The sequence below is a fragment of the Carettochelys insculpta genome, chromosome 13 (assembly GCF_033958435.1).
Source record: "Carettochelys insculpta isolate YL-2023 chromosome 13, ASM3395843v1, whole genome shotgun sequence".
Lineage (NCBI taxonomy): Eukaryota > Metazoa > Chordata > Testudines > Carettochelyidae > Carettochelys > Carettochelys insculpta.
The window spans coordinates 13495053-13516176 of record NC_134149.1 but is presented as its reverse complement, the minus strand read 5'-3'; the positions used below and the strand labels follow the sequence as shown (position 1 = coordinate 13516176).

Genomic DNA, 21124 nt, shown 5'->3' with positions numbered 1-21124 from the left:
GAACATTGGGTATGAGAGAGTTTACTGTACTGACAAATTGCTTACCTTCTCCTTTTTAACATAACATTACAAAATATATTAATTAGAATATAAATATAGTATTCAAATCTGGGTGTGTAAAACACAGAGCTGTACAAACAAGTAATTGTATGAAATTTGTTTGTATTGACTTGGATGATGCTTTTTATGTAGCCTGTTGTAAAACTAGGCAAATAGCTAGATGAGTTGATGTAGACGCAGGAGGACCTCTGAGTACCCCACGGGGTACTGATATCCCTGGGTGAGAACCAGTATTGACCTCCCATGGTTTGGCAGATTCTCTGGTTTGTCACAGGTCAGGTCCCAGCTGTGCTGGACTAGAGGGGTTTAGACATAAGTAGCCAGAACCTTTTAAAAAGACAGACGCAGATTTTTGTATTAAAATAAATAACTTCAAGGCAACAACAAAGGTACAGAAATGCATTTTCATGATGGGAAAGCTCACATCTTTGGAGGAAAGGAGAGAGGGAATCTACGTAAAATTAACAAAGACTCTGATCTATTGAGGATTACTGGCCCAACTCTGTACTTAATAAACTGAATGGAGTTTTGATCACTGGGAGCAGAACTGGGCCCTGCCACTGGATTTTTTTCACTTTTTTTTCTTTTTTAACTGAAAATTTCTGACAAGGTTTTCTTCTTTTCTTATTATAAATATTGCAGTTGGCAGCCTCTGCAGAATTGAAAGCCAGGCAGATTTTAGATGAGATTCTACTTCCAAGGCTTCATAGGGTTGACTAATCACAACGTTTCATAGTAATCTCTCGGAATTCCTTTTGGGTGGTTGCTGCTCTGCAGCTGGGGTTTTGATTTCAGCATTCTTTCTGTGGGTTTTCTGTGCTGGGTGGAGACTCTCTGTCTCAAGCCAACTCTTGTTTATTTGAAATAGGAGTTCAACAGGACATCATCTGGACAGATGTGCTAATTCAGTACAATAATTAAACTCATTAGGGTAAAAATGTCAGTGGGGTGTGTGTGTGTGTGTGTACATGTTTTATTTCTTAGAATCCTCCCAGTGTATAACACTGAATTCTGCTGTAGGCAGCATCTTTCCCTGTTTTCATAAATGGACTTGATGCTACCACAGTGGTATTGGTGTGTGTACATGTGTGATTCCTGCAGTAATATTTGTTCACTTATTACAGTTAAACATTTGTATGCAGTGCCTTTGTCCTGGAGAAGAGATGGATACTGCCCGGAAATGAAGCCCCTTTGACCAAGTCAGTCATGGGATACCCACATACATACCCTTCACTTGGTGCATAGTGCTTTACAGAGAATGAAGATACGGGGCTTGATTTCCAAATCCATTCAATGGAGTTGCGCTGTCATTAAACTAGTGCAACAGAGTTGGCTGTTTGGTCCATGTCCCCTTCCCAGGGGACTTCCAATCTGAGTATATCTATCAGCTGTCTTAAATTTGAGGGTGGTTTTTTTTCTTCCCAAGCATCAACACACATTTTCCTTCTCCACACTCCAATGTTTATCCTTACCAGAATGACTGGTCTACCATAAGTCTATTTTTGCCTGCTCCTATTCTCAAGGGAAACTAGGGGAATCCTGTTTTAGAGCACTGCCAATCCCAAGCAGTCAAACACTACTAATCAGACTTGTAAAAATCACAGGTGGCAGTGCTGGTGGTGGTGGGACACAAATGTGCCATTCTTTATTTGCTTTCTGGCTTTTGATTCTTTACCTGTCAAATTTTAAATCTTTTCTGTGCAACCATGATGGCTATGAACTCATTGTAATAATCTTAGCTTTGTATTTTTAATTGATCTTCTAATCCCATGACTCAGGAGCTGGGTATTTAAGAAAAAATATTAACTATTATGTGATTTGTTATGAAGCTACCAGGATCAGCAGCGTTGCTTTCCTGATACAAACGTGCCATATGCAAAGATCGTTGTATAAGTTAAAGGGCCCAGTTCTGCTCTCAAGCATTCACACTCCCGTTAACTTCAGTGGCATTGAGCAAGAATAATTGAGTGTGGAGTTCAGCCCAAATGTGGTTGTTTGTATGATGGTTTTGTTACAAAGTTACCCTTTATGTCCATCTTTTGAGGTTGACCTCCTAGTTCTGCTGAAATCGATGGCAAAAATGCCTATTGACTTTACAGATCCAGGTTTTCTCCTTGAATGGCTCCAACAAATTTTTTCTGTGGCTGACTGATGAGATTGTCAAAGCATGGGAATTTTAGATGATGATATAGTCAGACAATGCTTACTCTGATATCTCTGCTCCTGCTCTTCCATCAACATTTAGGTTCACATAAACTTAGAAAATGAAGGGAAAGTTAGCAAATATTTCAGACTCTGAGACCTGCCTAATTTGCCTATAAATCTAGATAATATTTAATGTCATGAATGCATACAGCTACCCTGTCTTTTGGAACCTGTATCATCCCTAATGGATGAAACTGCTTCTTGTTTGAGTTCTCTGGCAATAAAATTCAGTCATTACTAAACTTTGTCTTCCTTCTACCGTGATGGAGGAGTGTGACCCTTGGCTCTGCACTGGGACTCTGTAGGCTGCAATTTATTTGTTTTCTAGCTTCTAACATGGACACTCTGGGGCCTTTCCTTTGCTTGTAATGTTTACCCCATGAACATAAATAAAGGCCTGTTCATGAATATATCTTCCCCTGCCCCCTCCTCTTTAGCTTTGGTGGGGAAGAGAGGGGAAAAAAGATGAGCTTAGAGTGGAGCCTAAAAAGTTAGCCAATATAGGGAAGTCGTGAAGAGAGAACATGTTCCAAAACTGAAGACCCATCAGAGAGAAGGCTGTTATTCATATTAATGGAGCTCTGGATTGAACGGCTCAGCTACAGCTGTATGGAGCCTGCAGGAGAGTTGTCTCTCAAGCATCCAGGCCCCACACAGTTTAGTGATTTATAACAAACTATCAACAACCTAGAAGCTTATTAGGAGCTAGTGGAGACTATGTCGCCCTAATCTAATGTGCTTCCAAGATGAAACTCCGCTTGTGTAGTAGGCTGGTGCATTCTGCCCCAACTTCAGCTTCTGAGTGGTCCCAAGGTATACTTCTGTAGGGTTACACGTACACTTAGACAGGTTTGTCGACAAAACTCACAGAGTATCCACACTAAAAATGCATTCTGTTGACGGAACTTGGCACTTTTGTCGACAGTCTGCTGCCTCTCCCCTGTGAGGCAGAATGCCTGTTTCAACGCCTCTGTCAACCAGAAAGCCGTGTAGGTGCTCCAGGGGGTCTTCTGTTGACTGACAGGGCTTCTGGGTCACTGCTCAGCTCTTTCTGCTGTGCTTCCAGCTGGCAGCTCTGTTGAGAGAGTGGCTGGGCAGTCAAGCCACTCTCTGTTGACAGAGCAGATCAGCAGAGTGATCCGCTTGCATTTGTGGCCATGATCTGTCAACAGAAGTTTTGTCGGCGATATCTTCCGACAGTGGTGTCTGTTGACATATGGCTGTAGTGTACATATAGCCTAGAGCTCACAATACACCATTCTGCAGGTGACAGAGGGATGGTTAATCAAGGCAAGGCTCCCAAGAGAGGATCATAGTTGTTTTGCCAGGCATAGATGTGCGGGGAGAAGGCGTGCTGGTTGCCCAGTCACCATCTGGACACCTTGACAAGCCCAAGACTTATGAGCACACTCCATCTGTGCCCTGTCTCACTAGTGGTGGTCACACTCCTTCAGTGAGCTGTGGGAGCAGAACTTCTGCCCACTTTTCCACTTGCTTTTCACAGCCCAGCAACACTTCCATCTTGTCTGGATTGAATCACAGCCAGCTCTCATCCAAATCCCAAGTTCACCCAAGCACTAAAGAGTTAGGTTAATTGCTCCTACTGGCTCAGGTCTGATGTAGAATGTACTGTTGCCAGAATGGGAGAGCTTGTGCAATCACCCTCGTCATGATGTGGAACAAAAGAGGTGGCAATTGTCCACAGCTCTCCACAGGGTTCTCTCAGAAAGACAGGGATAGAGCCACTCAAGAGCATGTGATATTGCTCTGCTAGTGCCTGCAATTACATCTCATGGTCAACGGCACCAACAGCCGTTGACAGATCTGAAAAAATCCATGTAGACAGCTTTGGGCAATATTGTTCTAATGTTAGCCTTGCAGAAAGATAGAAACTTGGAACCAATAAAATGGCTATCTCTAGCATATTGCAGCTGGGACAGAAAGTGAGACGTCATTCTGCATAATATGATAACATTTATTACTGTATTTTGTTTCTGTACATTGATTTCCATAATCAAAAACTATTGAATGCTTTAGAGCAGGGGTCTACAACCTGCGGCTCTGGAGCACATGCAGCGCTTTAAGGAGTTCCTTGTGGTGACGGGTGCTATAATTGCAAAGTTAAAAAAAAAAAAAAGCCCTCCTAATTATTTTTGATAAATGGTGAACATCTAAAAGCCCAAAAATGAACCACGTATATCTAAATAGCAAAAGATATGTGATCTCGAAATGTTGCATAACTCCCCCGAGCATCCTCCAGGGAGAGAGATGGTTCAGGAATAAAAGTCAGGAAGACGGGGATATAAACACACATACAAAGTATGAGGAAACAGAATAAGTAAAAAGTTGTGAACATGCTGCAGTAATCATGTATCGTACTACAAATCACTATGTGCATGTTGTTCTTAAAACAGGAATTACAAAGAGTATGGTATGATGTTACGTATTAAGAACTGTCTTGTATTCACATGCATTGTTCCTCTTGAATTATTGAGTTTTTTACTGAATTGGAAAAAAATGGTTCTTCTTGCTCTTTTGGTTGCGAATCCCTGCTTTAGACCCCAAGGTGAGGCTCACTGATCCCTGGGAGTCCATGAGGGTATTGCAGGGCCTCTGTGAAAATAAATACATAAAAATGAGCACAGAAAATAAGTTTTAAATAAATTTGCAAAGTTTACAATCAATTATTATTTTTAAATTAAATATCTTCTAATAATGCTGTTAATTGCTGTCAGAAAATCTATGTGGTGGTTTCCTTTTTCATTTAATGAAGTGTCGGTAGTGGCTAGAATTGTTTTTGGGGGTCTGCAAATGTTTTGGGAGAGCAAATGGGGGTTTACACTAATGAAAATGTTGGGACCACTGCTTTAGAGACAGGGATGTTTAGTCCGAACACAAGGCTGAAATAGTGAACTCCTGAGTTCTGTATGCCCGCTGTGTGACTGAAACACCTACTGTGTATGAGTTTGCCCTGCACCTCTGCTTCCCAGTTTGAGCAGGGGGAAAATGGAAATATTAGTACTTCGTCATGTCAGTTAATTAGTGACTGCTGCCTCCACCCCCAAAGTCCCATATTAATGGTGATAGGTATAAATGGTACCTTTCTTTTTAGGGTGATGTTGCATGGCCGTGGAGAGATCAGTGCAACTACAACTGTCTAAATAGGACATTGTCAAGTATTTCTTTTCTAGGATGTTCATTAGATACTTCAAACTATGAGCAAAAGCAAAATGTAAACTTTTGGGGTGAGTTTACAGTAGCTGTGGAGGACTTTATCATGAGGGTAATGTGTAATGCAGCTTGATAGAATAAAAATGTTTTATACTGAAGCAATATAATGCCTATTTTTGCACCATGGATGCTGTGTCTTAAAAAGGTCCCCTGTGCATCATAACTGCCGGAGAGTGATTTTCTTTTTTTAAAATAATGATTGCTGTTTCAAAGCTGCTGATCCTGTTTTCTGGCTGCCCTTCTCTGATTAAAAAAAAATGCTGTTATCTCCTCAGGGCTTCTTCATATCTGAATTACAGCCAGAGTCCCTCATTAGTTTTGTAGGGAGACACAGACAAACAACATACGGCATTTTGCACTTTAGGATGCTGTGGTTACCAAGAGCTGGAGAGAGACAGGAAAAGAGGGAGTTAACATTTCATAACCATTTATGGAGCAAGCACAGCCCTCCTTGGACCCCGTTCAGTAGAGACTGTGGGCCTCAGATCAGGAACTTTATCTGGCTAGTAATTGCATCGGCATGCTGGCTTTCTTGTGCATGCGTGTGGGCATTTGGGGAGCAAGATTCTAAGCTGCAGAACCTTTGTGCTGGCATCTGCACGTGGGTCTGAATTAAACATCTCTCACTTGAAGGACGATGGCTGGATTCTACAATTGCCTGAAAAGTAAAAAGTAAGTGGTGTTCTAGCCCTCCCCCACTACCTTTTCTAAAGTTTGTGATTCTAGTGGATACTTTAAAATTCTGTTTCTGTTATATTGCAAAGGCCCTAACAGCGGTGAGTAAAATGTCCATACTCTCAGCCTGAAGAGCCATTCTTGCTAACAAAGAACAGAATAGACATTGTGACAGCAATATCAGACTATTGAGAATTGGATACATTTTCTTTAGTGGACTGAATGTAGCTGTAAACACTATTTCTAGAAAGATTTTTTTACATTAAAAGAAGAAAAAAAATCTCTTTCTAGATTACCGTAATTGTTTGAACAATCATGAATAAAAATAAGAACCACAGGAAATGCACATTAGTTTTAAAGAGTTGCATTAATTCATCTAGAGTCATAGCATTAGATGCTACTTGAGAAATTCCTGTACACCGCTTTTGTACATAAAGGCTGAAGGGGTTTTTCATTTGTGTTCTCCATTGTCCTTTTGATTTTACTGAAAATGTATCATTTTAGTTGTTACACTGTTATGGTCTGTGGGATCAGCTGTGAAGGGAGAATAAAACTGAACTGCATGCTTATAACTGTGCTTCAGATAGCTAAGACGACACTTTGGGTTTTCCACTGATACTCTCTCTGCTGAGGAATGGGACAAAATCCTCTGTTGTAAAAGCAGCGCCGTGGTTCCGATATTGCAAATGAGCAGATTCTAGAGCAGTGTTTCTTAAACTTTTTGAGACCTCAAAATACCAAAAATAATATTTGTATGTGGACCACCTATGAAAATTTTCTTCAAAAAAAAAATGCAGACCACGCCCCCCCACCCAAAAAAAAACCAAACACCCAAAACGTGAAACAGCAACATATACAGCAAAAACAAAATTAAGTAATTTAATCAGGCATCATAGCAAAGAGGAAGTAACATTGTATCTGGTTTTAGTGAGGGGAAATATAGACCATCAGTGTATGGTCTCAGAAAAGTGTCAGATGGTCACAGCACGCCTGCGAGTTGTTCATGGAACACCAGTGTTCCACGGAATATAGTTTGAGAAATGCCACCCTCAAGGGCTCTGTGCTTGTAAATACAGTGCAAGATGCACTGGAGGGAAAAAGAGCACCAAAAGGCCTACAAAGTTACATCTTGAAGTTTAAGGTATGAACACAGTATCCTTCTGTCCTGCAGCATTGTTAAATGTGTGAGAGAAGCCCTGTTAATGAGCAAACTCCTGTTGGCATTTGCAAGGCCAAGATTTCACCCTCTGTTCTCCCCGCTACCCTCAGCTTATAAATTTCAGTCCAAGAGCCTGTTGCACTGATTCTTTTAAAAGAGATTCATAAATTCAAAGGGCACCCAACCCCATTGCATTCCATCTAGGGCTTCCATTGGATTTCAGTTTCCTTAGGCACCTCCTGAATATCTCAGCCAGAATCTATAAAAATGTTTTAAATATTTAGGAGTGAAAGTAATACCCACACAAAGGGAAAGAATGTGCCCATAGCAAAGAGGGAGAATTGATGTGAAGGGAGATGTTTCCACTTGTACTTGTGTGAAAGCCAGCTCATGATTGCCTTTAATGAGAAGCCCACGGATATCTGATTTTCAAGGGTAATATGGTTGTTTGCTCCCATTGCTTAGGCTACCCAGTTATTTTTTTCCCCATTTCTGCTAAATCCTTTTTATAGGAATCATTCAGCATCCAGCATGGCTAAGGCAAAAAAGGGGTCTAACAGACTAGGAGAACATTTGTTTAAAAAAAAAAAAAGAAAGAATCACCAGTTGAAGCTGCATTGAAGTAGGTTATGATTACGCCTGTACTTTTCCAATTGAATCTCTACATTTTGTAATGTGGCATAAGGGACTGTTTACATTTGCCTTCTTAAAAATGCTTACCTCCTTTATTTTGCACTGGGTTGATGTTTGGAAGCTGTCATCTGAGTCTTATGATCAGTTCCTGAGTGGATAAGTGCAAATATTAGTACTTTGCAGCCTTTTCTTTTGATGTTCATATTCTACTTTGATCTTGGCTATTGCCAATTAAAACCAATATTTAGAAAAAACCCATTGTGATACTGGTTGGAACACTAGATTACATTTTTATGTGGTTTGTTAGGAATTTAACCTTAAAGGTTTGTCTACATGGACCTATATATATCTCATGGTATGTCCTCTGTGCAGACACTACTCCAGATTAAAAGTCACTCTATTCCAGAACTATTCCATACTTTATTTTGTTTACACATGCCAAAAGGTTTTGTTTTCTTTTTTCTTCATATGAAGATAACCAAAATTTCCATTGGTTTGGATTACATTAGACAGGCATGGGGGCGGGGGTGCTAATGCTGGGATGAAAAGTGGGGCCTGACATAAAAAAAGTTTGCTCACCCCTGCCTGAGACGATGGGAATTTTGTTGCTTGACTTAAGCAAGGTTAGGATTTTGCCCAGATTTCTCCTGAATATGAATAGGATATGGCTGTTTTCAACTGCAATCAAAAGAAACGTCAGGTAATCAGCTTTATTTGGATGGTGATTTTGTGCTGAAAAATACCCAGCATTACTAATTCCCTTCTTATGTTTGCAAGGAAAGCCAGGAGTGTGCTCCCTCACCAAAGTCACTGTGGTTTATGACACACTAACATGATACTGTGACTGGCCAGATGCTACATAAACTTTTAATAATCTAAGTGACCTGCTTGGTAAAAATCAATTGCTCACAGCAGTTATGACAATAAAGAATTCAGCCAACTAGTACGTTATGGCTCAAACGAGTTTGTAAAAGAATACTCTTGCTGCCAAAATCTGTCTCACTCTTAAAAGTCTCGATGTAACTCAAGTAGCTTCATTCTCCCTGCAGAACTGGCCAGCAGGAATTAGCGCTTGCAGGGAAAACATCCCTTGTGCTGAGTTCAGCAGTCTGAAGAGTTCAAAAGGTAAAAATGTGCAGCTTCCCCTCAGAAATAAACTGTGAAACTGGTTCAGAAATGTGTGATTGCAGCTGACAAGCCCAACAGCCAGCACCTTGCTGGAAAGCAGCATGGATCCAAATTCAGAGAACGGAAACTGTTGATTAATGAGGTAAAGGAAAGTCAACAGCCATTTATTGTATTTTAAGCAGCAAGAGTTTTTTAACACCTCAGGACAGATAAAATAAAGACAATCCTGGACAGATGGTTCCCATTATTCCTGAGTGAAACCCAGATGCTTGGCTTCACTGGGATCTATGAAAATTTTACACCTGCACTCCTTTTGCGTGGCTCAAAGTTTCTTGTTAGCATGAACTCCAATAACAAAGGATGAAATGCCAGCCCCACGGAAGTCAGTGGTAGCTTCTCTGAGACCAGGATTTCACCTGTGGTGTGTATTATTCTTTTGTTGGTTTATGCCTGAAGAGCGCTCTTAGGCTATATCTATACTAGGCAAAGTAAGTCAACTGCAGATACGGAATTCTAGCTTCAGCAATTGTGTAGCTAGAATTGATGTGTCAGCACTCAGCTTACATGGTTGTCCTTATGGAAGAAGGTTGATGGGAGATTTTGTTGCGAGGAGTACAGGGGTCGACTGTGACCCCCGAGAGGTCGATTTCATGCGTCCCTACCTGAAACGTGAAATTGAACCTCAGAAGATTGACTCTGAGCAGGTCGATCTTCTGGGCTAGTGTAGACATAGCCTTTGAATCTCTTGCTTTAAAGCAGGGGTGAGCATACTTTTATGCCAGGCCCCACTTTTTGTCCCTGCAAGTAGTCCCAGCCAATGGAAATTTCAGTCATGTTTGTATGGAAACAATACCCTTTTGGCATATGCAAGAAGATGGCCATGTCTACACTAGCCCCAAACTTCGAAATTGCCATGCAAATGACCATTTCGAAGTTTACTAATGAAGCGCTGAAATGCATATTCAGCGCTTCGTTAGCATGCGGGCAGCCACGGCACTTCGAAGTAGGTGGGGTCCTTTCGAAAAGGAGCCCCGTCAGGACGAGCCGCGTGGCAGCGAGGTGCGTCAATTTCGAAGTGCCGCGGCTGCCCGCATGCTAATGAAGCGCTGAATATGCATTTCAGCACTTCATTAGTAAACTTCCAAATGGCCATTTGCGTGGCCATTTCGAAGTTTGGGGCTAGTGTAGACATAGCCAATAAGTCTGTAGAATGCAAAAACGTTACTAATTGGTATTTTAATGTGAATACACAGACATAGGAACAGTAGCATTTTAATATTTTTAATGAGTTGCATGAACCTGAGACCCAGCAGCTAAAATTTCACATGCTCCCAAGCAGGGCCCGCCCCCTTTTTTGCTTACCCTGGCTTTAAAGCACAAAAGAACTGCGTTGGCCTCAGTAGCTGAGAAGTGCAGTGACTTGTTGCTATTGTTAGAAGCAGGTGCATTAATTTTACCCCTTATTTTTACATGATACTTTAAAATCATTTTTTGCAGTTATTCCGTAGCGTATTCTTCTACAAGTGGTTCCTACTTACAGAACGCCTCTGTGCATTCAGGAAGAACGTTTTGAGCAAGCGTTTCCACAAAAACGGATGTTTATGATGGGAAATGGAAAAAGTAGGTTGGGTTAGCTGGTGGGTTTGTACTCCACACGGATGTAAGGGAGGTGGGAAGGGGTCCTCTGTCGAGAGAGGAGCTAGAGTGCGGACTGAGCAAGTCCTGTTCTTTACACAGGCAACGTAATGTGAAGGAACCGCATTGGCACTCTGGGTGCAAATAACTGTTCACTACCTATATACGCAACATGGAAGGCTTAGTTATGTGTGCGCTCTCTCTCACACACACTGCTGCTCTGGCACATTTGTAAGCCTGGAACACAGTTTCACCAGAGGGGCTCAAAAACTCTTTAAAGAGGTACTATGGAGCTGGACCAGAGAGTGCTTGCATGGGAGAGAGCTCCAGCTGCTGGGCTGTAGAGGAGCCCTGCTGGTGGCAGGGAGCCCAAGGGGCACTCCTGGGACAGGGAGCCAGGTTGGGGAGCCCCACGACAGGGAGCCTGGCTGGGCTGGGGAGCCCTGCCAGGAGCCCTGCAGCAGCGGGGAGCCTGGCTGGGGTACAGCACCCTGCCAGCAGCCCTGCAGCAGGGAGCCCTGCTGGGGTACAGCACCCTGCCAGCAGGCCTGCAGCAGTGGGGAACCCGGCCAATGTGAGAGAGCCTGGTAGCCCTGTGGGAAAGCCCTGCAAGAGTGGAGCTCTCCCCCTTCCCAGGCAACTTGGGGGCAGGGAGCCTATGGTGGCCAGGAGGGGAGCCCGGCCAGCAGGCTCATGCTCTTCCCTCCCCTTGTCCAGCAAATCTCCTCGTTTGGGACCACTCAGGTCCTAAGGGTGTCGGACAAGGGAGGTGCAACCTGTACACTGAACATAAAAGCCCTAAGGGTTGGTTGCACGTGTCTGACTGAGGCCATCCCGGCTGTGCCTAGGGAGTCAGTGCACAGCTGTGGCAACATCAGAAAGGCCCAGCGGCCTGACCCGAATGGGGCTTTCATAATCAGTTGTTCCCAGCATTACTCTTAACTGGAATTATGCTGATGAACTTTGTGTTTTCTTTCTGACGTTCATTTGACTGGGTAATGAGATACAGTCACATGCCATAACCCTTAGCACAGATTGCAAGCACATTTTACCGGCTGTCATAGTTACAGCCTCATGGTTTTTGCAAATCTGAAATAACACAAAATAAAATGAAAAACTTCAACATGCAGCAGTGGTGCCCCTGTTACTCTTGTCCCAATGGCTGGGCCCGGTTCCCCACGCTGGGCATCGGAACCTGGAGTCGAAGACAGTCATGACACTGTTGACTTAAATTTGGCCATTAGAATGTATGGGCAGCTGGGCCAGATCAGAGCAGCACTGCAGCTGCATGCTCCAGGTCTGAACACATGGCGCAGAGCACCTGGCCTACTGCAGCACAGGACCTGCCCTCATGCATCAGTGCCAGGCAGACACTCTGTGCAACCTCCTGGTCCCATGAGCCCCTCCACCCCATAATCTCTGTGGATAAAAGAGATAAAACAAAATAACATGAAATCCCCGCAAAATAAAACATATTTTTTTAAAAAAGAACTTCATAGGGCTCTCGTCATAGTTGTATTACCTTACAGCACTTTTCCTCCAAAGGATCCAGAGCACTTTAAAAAGCCATTATGAGCAACCTCTGGATCCACTTTTCTGGTGTCTTTTGCAAAGGCAGCATCCAGGTAATAATGCACCTACTACTTCACAAAAATATTGGACCGTGAGAGCAATGCAGGAGTCCCCTGGGGCTACTCATGATAATGAGCACTGTGCCTGATAAATATATGTTCATAGGATCAGCCCCGTGGGCTTGTGTAAGTATTAAAAGAGTGCACGGGATAGGAGTAAAGACACTTTCATAGATCAGTAACTGGTTAAAAGGAGACAAATGGTGGGAATTATTTAGAATTTAGAATTTAGTATTTAGAATTCATCCCAAGGGTAATGCAGTAGCCCACTGAAAGTGCGGGAGAATTGAGGAAGGCAGAATAGACTTGCCCAGACTGGATTTTGAGCCAGGACATGGGAGTTCACACCCCCATTCTTGTACTCTTGGAAGGCCCCCTGAAATCTTTCGTGCCCACATTAAATGTGGCCAGTTAAGTGCACTTAATTGCAGTATGTTAAAGAAATACTTTCTGAGCTGGCATGCGGAACTTCCAGCCACGTATTTCAAGGCACTTTTAACATAGAGTACTATGTTGGTCTTTGCAAATTGGCAGTTTTCACTTAGCACCAGGGAATGATACTATTCAAGTAACTAAATTATACCATGTTCAGTATTCCAAACTACATGTTTAGTAGTACTGAAAACTCAAAGGCCAGAGATACGAACCCGGGATTTACAGAACATGGTTACATTGGGCTCATGGTTGGGATTCCTCACTGCACCAGGCTCAGGCCAGCTACAATGAGGCTTTACTAAATGAAAGTGATCATCTGGAAGTCTTTTAGGAAGAGGAACTGTAGGCAGCAATTCAGGCTGCTTCTCCTCACCCCACTAAAGAGGAACATTATTACTGAGATGACACAGAATTGTTGACAGCGTAAAACCTGAGCCCAACCATGCAAACATTGTACCATTGGGCTGTTCACAATAAGGAGCACTGTGCCTGGTAAAGAAGTATTTGCAGGGACAGGCTCTGTGGTCTTACGTAAATGTGAGATGAGAGCACAAGGGATGAGAGGGAAGGTCCTTTTGTGGATCAGTAACTGGTTAAAAGTTAGGAAACAGGTAACTTTTGGGAGCCCTGTGGTGGCTGCCCCAACCGTCCTATGGACTGAGGGACTACTGGGCCTGGCACTGTGGCAGCCAGGGACCTACCTCCACCCCCTTCACCACATGGGCAGCAGGTCATGGAGAATCTGGGTGCAGAAGGGCAGTGATGGGGGCAGAGCGCTGCTTGGGCTCCCACTGCTCTTTTGCTGAGTGGGGCAGGGAACCCTGCTGCCAGCGTACCAGGTCCCATAATTCTGCCAGCAAAGTTGCTTGGGGGAGGGAGTGGGCAGCAGCAGGGCTGGGGCCAGTGGTGCAGTGCAGGGGTTGGGGGTGGCCTGGGCCCTACACTTGTTGCACTGGCGTGGGGGGGAGGTAACCCCAGGCTGTTCCCTACCCTATGGGATGGCCCTGACAAAGGATAGAAATAAAAGGTCAATTTTCAGAATGGAAATAGGGTGATAGCAGCATTGCCCAAGGCTCTGCCTTGGTACCAGTACTGTTCAACAGATTCGTAAATTAAATGGAATGGAAGCGGAGGCAATAAACGGTGACATGGCAGAGTTTGCTAATGATACAAAGTACTCAAGATGGTTAAGTCTAAAGCTGACTGCAAAGAATGACAAAGCAATCTCACAAAACGGGATGACCGGGAAATAAAATAGCAGATGAAATTCATTGTTAGTAAGTCCAACGTAACACATGTTGAAAACCATCCAAACTATGTACAGAGGATAGAGTCTAAATTAACAGTTACCACTGGAGAAAGATCTTGGAGTCATTGTGGCTGTTTCTCTGAACACCTCCACTCCTTGTGCAATGGCAGTCAAAAAAGCTAACAAAATGTCAGGAACCGTTAGGGTACATGACAAGAAAGTGAATATCATAATGCCAGTCTGTAAGCCCATACACCCACACCATAAATACTATGTGCAGCTCTGGCTGTCCCATCTCAAAAATGATGCATTGGGAAAAGTTAAGAAAGAGACAACAAAAATTATTAGGGGTATGGAACAATTTCCATAAGAAGAGAAATTAAAAAGATGGGGATGCGTCGTCTTACAAAAAGGCCAGTCTGAAATCAAATCACATCCAATACACATTTCAAGGCTGGTAAAATGACAATCAAGGAGGTTTAATAAATTAAAATAATAGAAACCAAGCAAGTTAATTACAGAGGTGTTCTTATCTTCTTTTAATTAATTATTATTAGGGCAGCCCCTTACTGTGTTAGGCAGCATACAAATACACAAAAATACACTTAGGCTGGGTCTACACTTGCCCCCAACTTCGAAGGGGGCATGGTAATCAGGGTGATGGGAGATTAGTAATGAAGTGCTGCGATGCATATTCATTAGGCAAATTCTCCCCCGTGGCAACTTCGAAGTGCCAGCATGCATGTACTCAAAATTCTGGGGAGTAAAGGCACTTTGAAGTAGCGTGGGCACTACACAGCATGCTGGCCCTTTGAAGTTTGACACTTTGAAGTTGTTGCGGGGGAGAATTTGCCTAATTAAGTGCTGCATATGTATTGCAGCACTTCATTAGTAATCTCCCATCACCCTGATTACCATGCTGCCTTTGAAGTTGGGGGCAAGTGTAGACATACCCTTATTGTTTTATCTGGTTTTGCCTTTGCTATTTACAACCTCAAAACAGTGACTGCATATCATTATATTTGCAATCAAGACAGTACCAGCCCTTGAGCTTTTCCAGAATGGTATTGATTAGAAAACAGAGGCATGGTATACCTAGAACTTGTATGCTAGTTACGGGTGTTTTGTTAACCCAACAGTTATACTGATACCAGTAGTTATATTTGTAGTTTTAACTAGGTATGTTGCTAATGTAGAGAGCAATATAGTTCAAACAGTATCACTTTTGTGTGTAGGCAAGTCTTGAGTTTTCTTTGGCATTAATGGTAAAAGAACAAAGAACGTGTTCCAGCTTACAGTTTTTGTTGGGGCTTTTTCTTTTGGCCTTGTAATTGCAGAAGTCTGGTGCTAATTAGTGAGTCATGCTCAGCAATTCTTATTCATAAAGAATTCACTAATGTGTCTTCATTCTAAGAAATCTGCAGCCCTCTGTTTGCCAGACAACATACACATAGGTCTCAGCCAATTGTGGAGTTCTTGAGCCGCACACTGACTCCAACTCAAGTGGGATGTACTTTGAGAACTATGTAACACTAAGGAAAATGCTCACAATTATACCAGAAGACTATTATGCTATCAGACTATTTAAGAGGAGCAATGTGTCAGTGGCTAGAAACCTGACTGGGATGTGCAGTTATTTTGCTGATTCACTTAGCCAAACAGAGGAGATCGTTTCTGTTTACTACATAGGAGTCAAAATGTCTTTCTCTGAGCTAGAGAGAAACCGAGAATGGTGGGTGCGTGCCCATGTTGTTGCTTGGGCAGCTTAGGAAGAAAAAATCCTGGAAATAGCCAACACCAGGGAAAAAAGTCTGAAGTTATCACACCCAGGATACCTGTGGATAGAGGATGCTGTCATTCCACCCACAGGTCCTACCTTCCCTCACGGAAGTCCCCTGGATTACCTGATAGATGAACAGCAATGTCTTATGGGCTACTGCAGCCTTCCAGTTAGTGGCCTGTTTATTGTTGTGAAGTGTTGTCACCAGGGCTTTCAGCATTTACCAGTGCTGCCTTTGGTCTTGAGCTGTTACCAGCTGCATTCCTCTCCAGAGCAAGAGCATTGGGTATGGCTGTATAAATGCAGAGAAGATGTACCAGTTCTCTTTTCTGTGTACTGTACCTTTAAATGACTTTCTGAAAAATGTGCTCTAAAAGAGCAGCAAGTTATTGGACTTAATACAGGAACTTCTGGGAGCATTTCTGTGACTGGTGTTATGCAGGAGCTCAGGTGAGATGATTCCAGTGGAGCATTCAGCCTTTATAATCTACATAAGGCCTTTGCCTGCCTGTCTACTGGGGTAGCAATTATCTGGATTTGATCAGTCTGAGTAACACGCTGAGTGTGTGCATATGTGCACTCTATCTCTGGTGACAAGGGCCATATAAGAACCTAGATATCATCTATATAGACAGATTTTCTTTCATTCTTTACTTTGGTAGGAAACAAATCTCCCAGGGTGAAAGTACATGGTTGCCTCTTTTGCTCGTAAGCAAAAAACACAACAGAATTGTGATGCATTCTATTTCTCATTCTGCTTCAGTCTGGTTGGTTTTGTGTTAGTGGATAAGACTAAATGGATAACTGACCAGTCATTAGACCATTTGACTGACTTGAGCTTTATACTAGTTTCCACCCAGTTGCAGGGCATGACAAGTTACATGCCATCATTCTAGTGAAGTTCAGTCCATATACACCACTACCTGGACTGAGTGTTTGACGTCCTACGGATGTGTGTGACCTCAAAGAGTTGTTTAAATCCAATTGGAGCTAATTCTTTGAGGCTTAAATTAGCCTGGCAAGGCTCTGGGGGACTTGTTCAGACTAGCAAGGGTACGAAAGGCAAATCGGAGGAACATGCAGCCAGAGCTCTATGAGCCATTGAATAATCATCATGACTAGAAATACCTGCCTCGGTTCTCATAAGCAGTTTGGGTTAAAACTGTTGTGTTCTCTTATAGACAAGAAGGGGGAATAGTTTAAGGTAAAAGCTGTTTTTTTGTTGCTGACTCTGACTGGGATGAGCTAAATTAAACAACTTCCTCAATTTTTCCTATGCCATGTGGATAAAAATTGATTATTAAAATTTTTTCAAAAATCAGATTTTTTATTTAAATTTTATAGTTTTGATTTTTAAACTCCTCAATAAAATACTAAATTTCTCATTTAAAGATAAGAGTTACAATTTGATCTCATCATAAACATGCTGCACGTACGTTTAGGCTACGTTTACACTTGCGAGTTTTGCCGACAAAACCAGTGAACCATTTGCACACAAAAAGCATTTTGTCGACAGTTTGTCAACAAAACCCAGCACTTTCAGTGGAAGTGTTCTGCCCCTCAGCCATGAGGCATAACACTGCTTTTGACAGACTGTCGACAAAAAAGTTGTGTGGATGCTCCGCCTTTCTCTCAACAAACAGGACATGCACAACAATGGGCAGCCCTGTCTGCTGTGCTTCCGAGTGCTTGTTTTGTCAAGAGAGCAGCCGGCTAGTCCGGCTGCTCTGTCGACAGAGTGGAGTGCTCCTCCGATTGCCTTTTGTATGTGGCTGCAGTCTGTTGACAAAAATTTTTTAAGGGTATCTCTTCCAATAGTGACTTTTTTTGACAGATTGCTGTAGTGTAACCATAGCCTTACAGTTTAATAAAAATGAATTAATAGCTGTGTACAGCCTATCTACTACCTCTTTCTTCTTGCAAGTTCTGGGCTGTCAATTTCTGTTTCTCAGCAGAATAAAAAGTAACGTGCAAAGACGGGCATAAGCTGCTTTGTTCTGTGCTTGTGTGATAGTTGGTGGTCCTTGGCCAAGTCTGGCAAAGGAGTTGGTTGAAACATTGTCTTAAACACAGAGAGCCAACGTATAGGAAAGGATGAAGGTAGTACAGAAAGGAACACTGGAGTGGACTGGAAAGATAAAAGGAAGACATTATTCAGGACACACAGCTTCTGAGATTCCCGCGTGCTTTTGCCACAGAAAAGCTCTCATGGCTTCTGGGCACAAGAAGGAAGCTATCTGGGATATTTTGAAGAAATCCATTTCCTGGGTAGAAAAGGAAAATGTGCCAACTGTGTAAGTAGTGCAAGAAGGAGATGCAGGGCCTAGTTACAAGAATGAAACATCATGGGTGCATCTACACTAGCTGGCTACTTTGAAGTAGCTGGCACAACGTTGAAATAGCACGCGTCATGTCTACATGTGCCGTGTGCTATTTCGACGTTGAAATCGACGTTAGGCGGCGAGACGTTGAGATCGTTATTCCTCTCAGAAGATGGGAATAGCGCCCTACTTCGACATTCAGTGTCGAAGTAGGGCATGTGTAGACGATCCGCGTCCTGCTACATCGAAATAGCGGGGTCCTCCATGGCGGCCATCAGCTGAGGGGTTGAGAGACGCTCTGTGCAGCCCCTGCAGGGCTCTATGGTCACCATGTGCAGGGCTTCTAGCTGCTAGAGGCCCAGGGCTTCTAGCTGCTCCTGCTGCAGCGGGGGGTCCATGCTGTGTGCACAGGGTCTGCAACCGGTTGTCGGCACTGTGGACCTTGTGCTGTGCAGGCCGAGTGTGTCTGGGAGGGGCCCTTTAAGGGAGCAGCTTGCTCTTGCCCCAGAAGGGCTAGTCCAGCCTGTGACCCTGTCCACAGGCTTTGCTGGCCCCTTATTTCAATGGGGAGTGCTTATGTGTGTGGACGCTCCACATTTCCTTCCGGGGCCGCTCCTTTTGACATTCCCCGTCACTACTTTGATGTTGAACATCAACGGCACCAGCCCTGGAGGATGTGTGGATGATACGCGTCGAAGTAGCCTATTTCGATGTTCTGACTTCGAAATAGGCTGCTTCGACGTAGTGTGCTAGTGTAGACGTAGCCCATAAGAAAAACTGCTCGTTGGGAGAAAATAATGTGGATGAAGTTGTAGACATGACCGAGTGGATCAACTGGTTAGTAACTTAAATAATTCACTTTACAATGCATCATTCTTGAAGACTCTCTGTGTGCCTTTTAGTGCAAGTGTAATTTGACAGGCAAATTCCCAAGTTGTTTGCTGTGTTGGATATTGCCAAAAAATGTTTGGCTTAGCTAATCCGTATGTCTTGTTTAATTAGTTAACCAGGTTTAGAATCTATCATTCAAGTATACAATACAGAAAGCTGCAGTAAAAGAAATCTAGAGTTGCCAGTGGTCACTGAGTGACGTTTTCTTATTTTATATTACATAACACGTGCCCCTTATTTTAGAACATCATGGCCACAGACCATAATGGTGATGCCATAAATCTATTCCCTATTTTACTTCAGCATAACTCGGCTTTACTCAGGGAACCCTATTCTATACTTGTTTTCTCAAAAACCAGAAATTTCAGTGAGTTCAGTGGGGCTTACTCTGAAATTAAGTGCACTTTAAGCACAGTCAGCATTAGCTTTTTTGGTAACTTCATTTAAATCTAATTTTTTTGGTGTCTTAAATTAGTGATTTAAATAGCCTTCATTTAGGGTTTAGAATTCGCCTTGATTTAAATCAATCAACCTTGTCCCTACAGATGAGAATTGGTCAGTTTTTGTGGTTTAGGTTCTATATTCTAGAGTACAAATGATCAAAGGCAAGGCTGTGATAAGAAATAGCTCTCTGCTCTTTTAGTAATTCTAAAAATATCTCATAGATCAAATGCATGTCCTCATTCCCTGGCTGAGAGCTAGTGTTTGTTTAACAGTTGGAATTTACTAGCTTTGGAATTAAATAATGCTGTAATTAATGGCACATAAAGTCCTATAATTGAAAGAATAACCCACCAGGTGGAATCCCTCTTGCTTTTTATAAAATACAAATTGTATCATTGCTCACTTGCTCCTTAATTCCTTATCTGCAGCTCATGACTCTACCTCTAAGACCTACAGAATTCCCCCAACCCCACATGCACACATAGCCCTTCTTTTCCCAACGCTGTTTATTTTCAGTGCTTATGTCCTCCTGCTCTCCCTTCCCTATGTTGGTCTCTTCTGCTCCTCCTCCCACTATTTGCTTTGCAGGTTCTTTGATGCCCCAGTTTTCTTCCAGTGAATCGTGTGCTCCTCTACCTTCAAAATACAAGGGGCTAGAATCTCAGCTGGTGTAACTCAGCAGTGGTTCCATTGATTCACTCCCATTGTGTGTCTTTCCAGCTTTACTGGCCATCATCCTGTCACCATTTACTGGGTGGGGGGATTTTTGGCTTCCCCTGAAGGAGCTTATTCCTCACCCCAACACATTGATCCTGTCTCCATACCCAGCCCTGCACTGGGGTCAGTTTTTCCCTACAAGCTTAGAGGCAGATCCAGGAGCTTTTCACACATCCTCCTGGTATCCCGCATAGGGTGCTGCGCAGGGTGGGAGGAGAATCTGAGGCCCCATCCAATGCCTCTTGCTCACAGCAGAGGATGGGGAAGAGGATGGCTTCAGGCTGTTGGGGCAGAGGAGTTCCTCTTCCAGTATTGGCTCTGATTGGTTGCTTGACTCCAAGAGGAGGGTTGTTGGGGCAGACAGCCAATCCGAGGGGAACTCGCTCGCCTCCAAGGGCTTGCATAAGCTAGAGGCTGGAGATTCTGTGTTCTCCTGAGGTTTTGCCCCTTCCCCAGCCAAAATACAGGCAGGGTGAAAATGTCACACAAGAACTGGCCACGCCGAGGACTTCCAGTAGATGCTACCACCAGCTGGATTGCGAGAGGGCAGATGAAGAGAGATTTCCCGAGTTTACTACCCAGAGCGGCTTCTCAGATGATTCAGCCTGCTGTATTTTAATTGCATGCTCACAACCTAAAGAGGACTGACTGTTTTTATTAGAATGAATTCTTCTGGCCCAGCTCTCCCTCTGAATGTTTCTGGCAGCATCTCCTTTCCTACATGCACTTCGAATTCCTGCTCCACTAAATATCTGTATTTAATCCTCTTGGATTCCAACAAGCCCAGGGAAATTCAATCAACGTGAAGCAATTTCCCCAGCCCCCGGTAACCTTCCAACTGAGGGATAATTGGCTGTTTTGGAGAGGATTTAAGAAAAGGTTTAGAGCAGTGTTTCCCAAACTTTTTGGCATCATGCCCCCTTTTGATTT

At 43.2% G+C, this 21124-nt stretch overlaps 1 protein-coding gene across 7 annotated transcripts in view; it reads left to right on the top strand.

Annotated features, from left to right (window-relative positions):
* The window catches only part of KIAA1210 (KIAA1210 ortholog), an 84548-nt gene that overhangs the window by 13337 nt on the left and 50087 nt on the right, over window positions 1–21124 (top strand). Inside the window, exon 1 of one of the 7 annotated variants that reach the window (XM_075007969.1) lies at window positions 6074–6168. The exons of 5 other annotated variants lie outside the window; for them this stretch is intronic. In XM_075007969.1, the coding sequence (XP_074864070.1) occupies window positions 6134–6168 (35 nt within the window). In that variant the 5' untranslated portion in view covers window positions 6074–6133. Of the gene's footprint in view, window positions 1–6073; window positions 6169–9039; window positions 9089–21124 lie in introns of those variants that run through there. One more of the 7 variants, XM_075007973.1, reaches the window with a different exon arrangement.